The sequence below is a fragment of the Carassius carassius genome, chromosome 27 (assembly GCF_963082965.1).
Source record: "Carassius carassius chromosome 27, fCarCar2.1, whole genome shotgun sequence".
Classification (NCBI taxonomy): Eukaryota; Metazoa; Chordata; class Actinopteri; order Cypriniformes; family Cyprinidae; genus Carassius; species Carassius carassius.
This window is the reverse complement of record NC_081781.1, coordinates 13,898,174-13,910,557: the sequence shown is the minus strand read 5'-3', so window position 1 is coordinate 13,910,557 and position 12,384 is coordinate 13,898,174. Positions and strand designations below refer to the sequence as shown.

The following is a 12,384-nucleotide window of genomic DNA, read 5'->3' as shown; positions in this document are numbered from 1 at the left end:
TTGAGTTATATATACTTATTAGTTTGTATTTTCTCTATTCCCAAAACACTTAGCAATACACACAAACAGAACAAAGGGCAATGAGAAGGCGTGCTTGATTTACACTAGCTTTATTTGAATGAAATATAGACATGATTTTGAATCCATAGGCTACTATTAACAGCTTGAAGAATACAAAAAGAGGCGAGGCTCATGCTACTGGTATATAACGGTCCTTAATGCTTTCGTTGGTTATTTGTTAATATTACAATATGACTTACGTTACATATAGGTATACAATTTGTACAAATGTTAGAGGAGCTTCACAGTAGACTGTATTATAAAACGCTAAAAAAAAAAAAAAAAAAAAAAAAGATTGTGAGTGGGCTGTTCATTCAAAGCGTGACAGTAGTAGCAAAGCTGATGTTTTTTATATTATTATTCAAGATAATGCACCCTGTGCAGTCTCTGTCATTTGCATACTTTTTGAACGTTAACCTGTACACATTTCGACTGCTCGAATTTTGGTATATGCATTTTCACCAAAACAAAAAAACTACTTTTTATTAGAGATCAAAGCAACCTGAATTTACTTGTACTAAATTTTCCTTTATAGTTTGCCACCATCTTCATCCAAATACACGACTTTAATTTACATTTGATTTTGAAATGCTTTCCTTGTTATCCTGTCTGCATGTATGGCTATAATATACTCATTTCAAAGAAACAGACAGTAAGGCATCTACCATGTCTTTTACAACGAAACAACATTCCTTGATAAAGAGATCAGGAATGCAAAAAAAATATTCAACACTACATTACTGAATACCCACATATCTGTGAATTAAAACCACCACGTATAACCTGTGTTGGATAGTTTACCAATACATTGCATTAATATAATTCTCCTCGCACAATTATTTCACAATTTTCTTTTAACCTCAGGTGCGTTTTTGGTGTTGAAACATGCATTCGCTAAGGCTGTTAAACAGTGAAGTGCACATGTATGTTGAGGACCATAATATGCCTTTTCTAAAAGTTCCCTACTCATGCAGGCGTGTCATCATCATGAGCATTTATTTTCACAGGGTGCCACTAAAAGCTAATCAAACTGAACATCAGACTCTTAAAATCTCAAATGTCACACATTAATGGTGAAATCGCTCATTGTGGTTGTACATGATAAACATATGTAACAAAAAGAACATTTCACAGCAAGGGACGAAGAAGTGGTTTATCTACAGTGAGAATGGAGATGATAATGGCAGGATATTGTGTTTCAGAGTCAACTGAATTTTTTTACTTCATTTTCACATTACAGCCACAGCATATTATGCACTTTTTCATTTGCTATAGCTGTACAGGGTGTATCTGTACCATGTTTGTTAAAATTACTTATCTAAGTATTTTGTAGTTTTACACCTGCATGACATCATGACTTCAATGGTTGTTTTAGAAGGTTAGAACATTTTTTAGGGTTGAGAGAATATCTTAAGATATAAATACAATATACAAAACACAACCCTCCTACTGCAACCAGACACACATGTATGCTTGTTCAAGAACCAAACATTCATAAACTCTCCATTCGACAGACTGCTGAGAACTAATAATAAAAAGAAAATGTTCATCACAAAAGGTTACAGGTGGGAAAATGGCATCTGATGCAGTTTGGCAAAACTGGGGGTATGGGACATCCCTCAATGAGTCCAGTGATGTGAGAGACCATGTGATATGGCAGCCGAGTTATAGGGAATTTGGAAAAAGGATAAGAGGGATGAATGGATGGATTAAAGGAGAAAGAGAGAAGGGAGATTGGCCTTGAGTCTCTTGCTCTGGGAGTTGGTACAGAGCACTGTCTCTTGGTGTCCTCCGTGCTACCACTCACTTACTGCTTTCTGGAAAACTCTGTGCCCCAGACATATGACTGCTTTTTGCATGCAGACTGCAAGACAAAAAGGAAAATGGTGAGAAAAAAAAATAAAATTTCTAGCACATCAGCATTTTGTTTGCAATACGTTTTATGGTTACCAATGTACGATGCTAATTCTGCTAATGCTAATTCAAATACTACAGTATTTCAAAACTGCATTATGCACACTTTTCTTTTCTCACAGCTTTTTAGCACGACAAGCTGCTATCCTATTATGTTACTTTGTCATCCATTATTTCATATTAATGCTTATGAATGGATCTTTCCATCTGCACTGCATCTTCTGTGCCTCCAACCATTGCCTCACTCTGTTTTTATGACTCAGCAGCACAAGTAACCAAGGCAAAGGGGGCAGTCAGAGAGAGCGAGAGAAGGAAGAGAGTGAGCAGTGCACCAAAGCTAATGCTGTGATGCTATGTTTCACCAGCCTCTGCTCTGCAGTGCTGCATTAGCACTCATCAAACATTTATCAGACACACCCAGGTCTCTTCTCTCATCCCTTCTTCTTTTGGTCACACTTTACATTAGGGCATTTGTTTGTTTTGTTTTTTTTATAACAAATGCGAATAACCATTTTTAAACATAATATGCATCATGAGGATAATATGTTTACTCGCCTTTGACAAGTCATACTAATACAATAATTCATCTTTTTCAAATTTCATGTAAACACAGTCGTACTAACAGATGTAGTTTGGCTTTGTTAAGCATGTAAAAATATTAATCTAACTAAAACTGGCCTCAGCACTGTCCACATCCTCTAAAAGACAGGTAGCGTGCAGCATGCATTTAACCCTTCAAATATATCTTTATGATGTTTATGTATTTTAATCAAATATTTAAAGGACAGATGAAGTCTGTAGTTTGACTACACAAAAACTTGCTGTAGCTCAATTATAACTGCACATATAAATCTACTTACTGTAATGTAGTATTACCCTTCAAATGTTATAAGCCAGTATTCTATAATACAAATTTCTTGGTAAAACTGACATTAAGTATTAAATGAATTACTGTAAAAGATTATTTAACTCTCCAAGGCTTTAGCTATTGGAAAAAATAAATCTTTCAATTAAGTTTTATTCTCTCTGGTCATACACTGATATGACACTTCTAAGGGTTGTATTTGATCATAAAGTGTATCTTTTCAGATTAATTGGCTCTCTAACTACATATTGAAGGCTTTGATGAGAGGAAGAGAGTAAGAGAGTGCATTAGGGAGGGGGTGGGGAATTATACTCGGTCTTTCACCAAAAGTTCATCTTTCTTCACACGGCTTCCCTCTAAGACCCAGCATTCAAAGTGAAGGGTCAGGCAGCGGCATTCCTGCTTTGATATCGAAGGTCCCTTGGTTACTTGTACATGGAACAAAAGCTTTTTCATCTCTCCAAATGGAAATCTACCCCTAATAAAACTAAGATCCACTGAGGTTTTCAAATAGGCACCATGCAAAACTGAGATAAGGAATGTGGAACTTTCTTTAATGATCAAAACTACCTTTGGAAATGTTGTAATTCAACTGTTTTGCTTTACATTTCTAAAAATCAGTTTCATTAAATTAATAAAGACTAACCTGCTCATGAGACTGTGACAACTTCTGAGGACACTTGCTCAATCTCATTCCCAACCTCCTCCATCACCTCCTCCACTGCAACAGCATTTACTGACTTATCAGTAGCAGTCTCCAATTTGGCAGGTACATTTTTAGCATCTGTCTTTTGACAGTCTGGATCTCTTGACTCTTCCTGGTTTGTTGTGTCCTGTGTTGAAACCTCAGTTTGAGGTTCTTCCGAATCCTTTTGAGGCTTGTCTTGTACTGATTCCTTGCCCTCTGAACTTTCTTCTTTCATGTTTGTCTCAATTTCTTGAACAGGTACATCATCTGCATTTATGACATTTATGACACCAACGTTAAATTCCTGTACAGTCTCAATCTGAACCTCCTGTGCCATTTGATACTGCTCAGCCACAATCTGGTCTTGACTTTCACCTACGGCAGATGTTTCTGTCATCTTTTCTTCTGGTATGGCTTCTGAAACCTCTGAAGCTTGTGTCTGTTGCTGGATTTCTGCTGGTACTTCCTTGGGATGTGATTCAACTTGACTTTTTCCTTCTTCACTTTCTGTGGTCCCACTAAGCTTTTTCTCTTCTGCTTGCTTAAGTTCGACTTCACTTTTTGTTACCTCTGTTTCATGATGCACATCTTCCGCAGAGACTGTGGCAACTTCCTCATTTTGAGGTTGGATTTCATCTGTGATAGAAACGGTGACAGTTTCTGTAATCAGGATGGTGTCGTTGACCGTTTTCATTGGTTTCTCAGTAACAATGCGAGTTTGTGCATCATCATCTTTGCAGATATCATCAGATGCTTTTGGCTTCTCTGGACTTGTTTCCAGTGGAGTTTTTTCCTCCAAAACGACTTCTGTTGAAGTCTTTTCCTCACTCATTCCAGAAACCACTGGGGCCTCTTCAAATTTGACATCGACTGATGTGGTATAGTTTTCTACCTTCTCAGTAGACACTTTTTGTTCTGCATGTGCCCCAGCAATATTCTCTACAACATTTTGAATGACCTCTTGCACAATAACACTGCTCTGTTTCTCAATGATTTCTGCTTCTGTCACTTGGGTTGCCTGGATCACTTCAGTTTCTTCTTTCATATTCTCAATTACTTCTTCAACCACCACACTAACTTTAATTGAGGTTACTTCTAAGCTTCTCTCAATAACTTCTTGAGCAGAGCCAACCTCGGCATCATTCACTTTAACCTGGATTTTGTGGTCATCTGCGGGAAGAACAAGAGGAACCTTTTCCATAACCGTTTCACAAGCTAGAGCTGCTGAATGAGATTCTGTTGAGTTTGTAATACAAACAGTCTCTTTGATGACGGCAAATTCTTCAGTGGTGGCTACAACTGGAATTGGATCTTCTGTAGACCCAGCAGTTTGAGAAGCAGGCACCTCTGGAAGGGTCGCCATGACCTCCTCTGTTACAGCCATGGCAACTCCCTCCACAGACACTACCTCGACTGTGGCTTTAACTTCTTTAACGTCCTCCAGTTCTTGCACTTTCTCACCTTCAGCAACAGCAACTTCAGTGACTTCTACAGTTTGGGCACAGAGTGACTCTTCAACAGTTGGTTCCACAGGACCTGCAGCCTCAACCTGAGGGGATTTTTCTGCCACCACTGGCTCTTCAAGAAACTCTGGTTCCTGTTGTACAGCATTGATGAGGGCTACTTTGACTGCTGCTACTTCTTGGAGATCAGTCACAGTCTCAGCTTCAGATGTCTCCTTTATCTCTTCAAACTGTGCTTTCTCCTTAACTACATTTTCTTTGAGCTCTGTCTGACCTCCACTCATCTGAGCCTCATGAACCTCATCCTCAGTCATACTGGCCTGTTCAGGCTCCTGTGTTTTGTCTTCAACAGCCAACTCTGTGACAAGCACTTTGCTAACAACTGTTACCGACTCCACTGAAGGCTTCTGAGTAAGGCTTTCTTCCTCCACCGCCTTTATTTCACTAGTATCAAGGCCAACGCAAACAGTAGTTGCCTCTGTTTTCTCATGTGCAACCAAGACTGTTTTCTCTTCCTTGATAGCTGACTCGACCAAAAGAACATCAGTGCTGACTGCAATTACTTCTTCCTCTTCCTTAGTCATGGTGACAGCCATGGCACTTGTGGTAACACTGATAGTTTCCACAGCTTCTTGAAGTACTACATCTGTCTTCTTCTCTACACCATCACCTGGGACAGGAGTTGTCTCACCTGATGTAACTGGGGATGCTGTAACGCGTGATACAGCAGAAACCATTTCAGTCTCCTCTACTTGTTCAAGGGCCGTAACTGCTTCTGAAGTAAGCTCAACAATGTCCTCTGCAATAGTGTTATCTGTCGATTTGGGTGTGGCAGCTGTGTCTCCTTCTTCAGGTATGTCACTCAACTGCTTTCCCTCTGTCTCATCCTCAACATTTTCCACAGTGGTTGAAATCCAAGATGGTGATCTATCCTCAGCTAATGTTTTTGCCTGGGTGACTGGTGCAGATTCTTGCTTCACTTCCTCCCCCGTAACTGCAACTTCTGCAGGTGGTTCATTGTCATATTCTGAAAGAGGTACCACAGCTGGTGTGTCAGAATCATCTTCTGCAGAGCCAATGTCAGAAGATATCTGCTCTTGTTTACCATCAGACTTCTTCTTCCTGCGTGGAATCAATTTCCTCAAAGAGAAAGAGGATTCTTCTTTGGGGGCTTCACTGTCAGATGTTGTATGCTCTGGGCCTGAGGCTTCATCAGACTTGTCTTCTGCTTTAGGTTTCTTTCTGTGGGTTACCAGCCTCTTGAAAGATTCCCAGGTAGACACAAGTTCTTCTTCTGGTTCAGGTGAAGAAGCCAAATTCTCATGATCAGCTTCACCAGAGCTTACAAGAGGGGACTCGGCGGTCTTTGTCTGCTCTTCTCCTGACTCCTGCACTTCTTCCTCAATCTTAGGTTCTTCATCATCAGAATCAGAAGTCTTTCTGGCCCTTTTTTTAGCTGAGCCCACACAAATAAGGGCTTCCCAGGACACAGATGTATCCATTTTTCTTTTTGGTTCCTCTGTAGTTGGTTCAGGCTTTTCGACTTTTGGCTCAGCCTTTGATTCTGCCTGTGACTCTTCTTTAGACTCAGGGGACAATTCTTCGGGAGGTTTAGACTCATCAATTTTCTCATCAAAGACAGCACTCTCTGTTGAAGATAGGGTAGAAGATTTGGGATTGTCTCCAGGTGCTTCATCTTCGCTCTCAGAGGGCCTTTTGACACGTTTTTTTGGAGTGACTAGTTTTTTGAAAGAGGACCAAGGTAAAATTCCATCTTTCTTCTTCTCACTGTCAGAAGGGACTGGTTCACCTTCAGTCTCTGCAGCTTGAGCAACCTCGGCTTCAGCCACCTCATCATGAGCCACTTCAGCTTGAGGTACCTCCCCTACAAGATGCTCACCAGATTCTTCTGGAGAAGATGCTCCGCTGTCAGGTTTCTGGGGCTCAGCTGACTCAGTGGATGACTGGAGGATTTCAGCAACTGGTTCACTTGATTCTGTTTGCTTTGACTCTGCTTCTTTTTTACTCTTCTGCTTTTTGGATGACAGCTTTTTCAGCCCTGCTCCTGTGAACAACTTCTTAAGTGGGCTTCCCTGAGCCTTGGGTTTCTCCTGAGAGGACAGGATTTCAGCTCCAGTTGTTGCTGCTTCTGAAACATCTGGCTTGTCACTTGGTTTTGAATCATCGGTGAGTTGAACTTCAACAGCAATTTCAGCAGCTGGAGCTTCAGCAGTCTCAGTCTGAGTCAGAGTTTCAGCTTCACTTGTAGCCTCAGCTTCAACTTTAAGTTCTTGTGGCTCTTCTGTCTCAGTGGAAGTTGTTTCAGTTGTTATTTCAGGTTTAGTTTCAACCTTTTCTGAAGGTTTCTCTATCTGCTCACCCTCAGCTTGTTCTTTCTCTGCGTCTACTTTAGGTTCCTCTGTACCTTCAACAACACCATCTGCTGTCTCCTCAGTTTCCTTAATGTCTTCCTCTGTAGACTTTTCCTTGACTTGTTCCTCATCTTTGGGCTTTTTGAAGCTTGCCTTTTTCCGCAGGTTAGAAAAGATTCCCTGAGTGAAAAATTTCTTAAAGGGACTCTGTGTCTCTTGAGATGGTGGACTTGTGGGCGATTCAGTTGGTGCTTCTGGCTCTGGTTCTTTCTCTGGTTCTTTTTCTGTGCCTATGTCTTCAGCAGATTTTTCAGTCACCTCCTCCCTTAACTTTTCAGTATCTGATGGGGCATCAACAGCAATTTTGTCTGCTGGTTCTTCTGCCTTATCAGTCACTTCTGCAGGCGTGGCCTCTTGATCTTTTTCTGTAGTTTCTGGGGAATTGTCTTGCTCTTTTTCTGTAGTTTCTGGTGACTTGTCTTCCACAGATTTGTCTTCCTCTATTGCAGGTTCCTCTTTCTTGTCCTCAGAAGATGTATCTGCACCACTCTCTGCTTCCTTCACTGTCAGCAGTTGCACAGGCTCAGTCTTCTCATTCTTGTCTTTCTTCAGTGTGAACTTGAATCCAACAAAACGGAAAATCTTCTTGAAGCCCACCTCATTGACCTCCTCTTGTTTTTCCTCTTCTGCCTTCTCTTCTGTGCTTGTAATTTCATCTGCATTTGCAGAATTGTCTTCTTTCTCTCCATTAACCTGAGGGGCAAACTCTTCTTGATGCACCTCAGTTGTTTCAGGGATATCTTCTGTTTGGGTGATCGTTTCCGTCTGGCCAACTGTAAGGAAAAATATGCAAAGTTTTAGTAAATGTTTTAGTATATTTATTTCAGTTACATTATTTCAAGTTACCTAATTTCACACTTATGAAATAGCATACATCAAATCGTCATCATTCATTAAATATCATAACATTCATAAAGTCTAAAAAAAAATTTGTCTCTTATGGATAGCTAGTTTTCAACAGGACTAGGTGTAGAAAAACAAGTTAAGAGTTATAAAAGCAAAATACATGATCTAGCGATATAATTAATTCAAGATGGAGGGCTGTGGCAATTGAAGGAAATCAGAGCCACATTGCTAGAAAACCTGAAAAAAATGCAACCCCTGTTCAGATTTAATCCGACATATGATGGCAATTTGATATTAAATTGACATTTTCTGGTCTCTTTCTTGTGAGCACCCAAAAAAAATTAAAATAAATTCTAAGCTGGGGAATGATAACATTTAACATCAAGGCAACCAGGGGAAATTTCCATGTTGTAAGCTTCACAGTTATGCAGGCTATGTTGCCAAACCTTTGGACTATGAAATTGACCTTATTTGATAAAGCACAGCAAACACATAATGACGTCACTTCATTAATAATCTTCATTAAGCCTGTTTATCTGCCCAGTTCTTAAGCTTCCAAAGACAAAATATAATAAAATAAAATTGCAACAGGTGGGATAAACAGGAGAACAAACACTCATTATGTCTTGAATTCCTCCCTTGCTTATCTGTGGTTTGACAAGAGTGGGTTGGTTTTGAGGGTGTGGGGTTAGACAAGAGGGAGTTGAGTTCGCATAGAGTGAGCCTCCTAGAGGCCCAGTTTTCCTTTGACATCCAACCTAGCAAGGGACTGTTCACATCTGGCTTTGCTTGCTCTTGCTCTGGGGTCTGAAACCCACCCAGTGACTTTAAAAACAAATTCCAAGCATTTTTAATGCATGGATATCACATTACTTGGCTTCCTACATACTTGTATGACACAGGCCGAGATAAAGTGGCACCTAACCATTTATCAAACATAACAACTTAAGCCAGAGATCAGAATGATCAATAAATTGTTCTTGAATGGTTTATTTTTTATGTGACTGGTAAAGTCTTGGACTGATTACCCTAAACTTGAAAATCTTACAGCTAAACAACAGGAATGGCTCATATTTACAGACTGCCATCATAACAGACCCTTAGGACAACAGACAGCCATTAAAATATTGATGCTCTTTATGCTGTTGTTGTCACTCGCTTACATTTATCAGCCCATTTTGTGTTGGTATAAAACAATAAAAGAGGCTCTGTGTTTTCAATGCTTTAAATTTAGTGAAGCACAACCTAAATCCCATAGTTCATTGTTGTACAGGCATCCCCATCCCCCTACAATACAACCCTCCACCCACCCACCCCCAACAACAGACCAAACCAAATTCTAAACTACAGCTTAGGAAGACTGTATTGTGTTGTCCTCTTTGTTTCACAATGGGCCCCTGGATTTTTTTCCTGCTTGTGATAAAAGGGGTAGGGGGACCACACTATTGTCCATACTGGAACTTAAACTACCATGACGAAAATCCTTATTGTAAAAAGGGAAAAGGGCATTATGGGAAGCCATATAGAATGACAGATAGAACTTCTCAGTCTTGGTGATATGGAAGACTGATTAGCAAAACAATTAGAAAGTTTAAACATTCCCGGCTGTACAGAAGTGTAAAGTTGGGATCAAAATGTCAGAGTAGTACAGTTATTAGGCAAACATTTAGAAAGAGGCCCACAAATATATTTAAACTAAATTCACAGATCTGCAGCTAAAGATTATATGCTCTTAAATCATCTTTCCATTATTGTAAAATCATCTCCTTTGGGGACATTCCAGGAGGTTCCTTCTTACACTGTAGTAATGTTTTAACAATGAAGGACACACATTTTTATGCAGAAAGACACACTGCTGTTGCCTCACACCGCTGGAGACAGGGAGGTGCTGTATATGTGCAAATGTATTTTTACACAAGTATGAAAGACAAAATGGGTCAAAGACTTGGTGAAACCAGCAGTCGTACATTTGCCTTTGTCGCAATGGTGGCTTAGACTGGGGAAAGTTAAGCCAAGCAGCAATTTGATAGCATGTCTGTTGTGGCTGTTAATGTGTGGAATTGTGGGTGAGAGTTTTGGAATGGGTGGGTGCAAATGCCATCTAAAATCACAGTGGTATGATAGTGTAGAAAGACGGGGGAGGGGTGGATGTTTGTTGAGATGGGTTCTGAGGTAATGGTCAACAACCCCCCACCCCATGCTGTTACATGCAAACACAGGCTGTTCATTAGTGGAGTCTGTGAGTTTAGGGAAGTTACAGGAAGAATCAGCAGTAGACGGACCCCTACCAGGACAACTACCCCACCTCCCACGCCAAATAACTACACTTTAGTGATTCCCTTCGACATAGATGTGAATCATGAAACAATCATTCCATTACTATTACTACCAATATCCACTTGTTGGAAGATGAATAACTTCATTAAGTAAACAAGCACATTAATAAATCTGCAATGCTCTGTATTTATGAAATTTAAGCCAATAACAAAACAAAATGTTCAATTTAGGGAAAAACTGATTAAATGGACATAAATATAAAGATAAGAAAATCCACACAAAATCCTAATAAACATTCCCAGCTAATCAAAACACTCCCTGAAATCATGTGCAGCAGGTAATCAATTCCATACATCCATACCACCTCTCGAGAACCCTGACTAAGATCTGAGGGGCTAAAAAAATCTCATTAAAATTCCAAAAAAAGGATATCTGAGACCACTGAAGCCCATCAGATTGCAACATTTCCAAGAATTCTATATAGTACATGTATAAACCCACCAAATGAACTGTTTTCTCATACCACATGAGTTGTAGAACAGATAAATCCTTCAGGTTCAGGTTGCTCTCCCATACTTAAAGGTTAATGCTTTACATTAACAGACTAGAGATATGACTTCACTACTTTAAGCATCACTGTTAGTATATATATATATATATATATATATATATATATATATATAAAACACTAAAACTACTTTTAAGGAATCCTTGCTGTTTCATATGTTCTAAGGCTTAATGAAATGCAAAATAATGAAACACATACACAAAATAATTGAGATATGTAAGTGAAAGTAATTAAGTAATTAACAAATTAAAAATCAATGAAATAATTTCTCACGAAAACATATTAAACAGAATTTAACAACATTGCCCTCTATACAATGATGCCACAAGCTACAGATCAGGAAAACAATATTAGAATGTGTCCACAAATTTAACTGATTACTGAATAACACATTGTAATTTAACCCAATAATTATAATAATCAAGAATTTCCTAAACAAACCATCTTAATTATTACTGCCCCCAACTGTCCCCTTATAATAACCATTATACGTTTCAACTGTAACAAGTAATAGATTTTAGATGCATCTCACCTGTTAGAGTTATTGTCCCGAGCATTTCATAAACGTTTGCAATTACTTTTCAGGAGAAAAATAATTGCTGTTTAACTTTTGCTGACAGTGATACTTTTGGAACTCCCTTCCTTTAAATGTCCTGTTTCCTCTCAGACTACAATCAGCTGATAGGCTTCAAAGCTACACTCTTGTTTCCCTCTCTTTCACTGTCCTGTAAGCTTGTGTTAAAGCCAGGCGTCTCCTCTTCTGAGTTTCTGGGTGAGAATGAGGGGAACGGCTGGGTAACACACATTTCAACAGACACTGACACATGTCCTATGTGGGACCACCCCACCCATGCCCCCCCCCAAACCCCCCACTCCTCCTCCTCCTTAGCTTTTCAGCTGTTCTCTGCCCCTCTCTACTGAATGAGTTTCCCTCTTCCTTCCCCCTCCACTCCTCTTTACACACTCCCTCCACCCACTTATTCAAACTCCAACATTCCTTTACCCAACTTTTTCTTTCCCGTTTAAAATGACAGAGAGTGCCAAGTCATATTAAAATATGTGTGTCTGTGTCTGAGTGTTTGTGTGTGTGAAGGCAGGGAAGATTACTCAAGTTATCAAAGGCATTTCTGTACATGATGTTACACAGAGCTCCAACTCCCCTTTCCGTCTCTCATCCAAGACGGTGGGATCTATATGACCACTTATAATGTACAAGGGTGAAATGAGGACCTTCACAATATGTTCTCATGTATCTTATCTCTAAGCTGCTC

The 12,384-nt window shown here is 39.6% G+C and overlaps 1 protein-coding gene across 3 annotated transcripts in view; it reads right to left on the bottom strand.

Annotated features, from left to right (window-relative positions):
• Positions 1-94: 94 nt before the first annotated feature.
• akap12b (A kinase (PRKA) anchor protein 12b) overlaps positions 95-12,384 on the bottom strand; it is a 35,210-nt gene continuing 22,920 nt past the window's right edge. The window contains exons 3-5 of one of the 3 annotated variants that reach the window (XM_059512836.1): positions 6,856-8,195; positions 3,486-6,825; positions 95-1,924 (exon numbers count right to left, since the gene is read on the bottom strand). In XM_059512836.1, the coding sequence (XP_059368819.1) occupies positions 3,490-6,825; positions 6,856-8,195 (4,676 nt within the window). In that variant the 3' untranslated portion in view covers positions 95-1,924; positions 3,486-3,489. Of the gene's footprint in view, positions 1,925-3,485; positions 8,196-11,645; positions 11,933-12,384 lie in introns of those variants that run through there. The other 2 variants (XM_059512838.1, XM_059512835.1) reach the window with 2 other exon arrangements.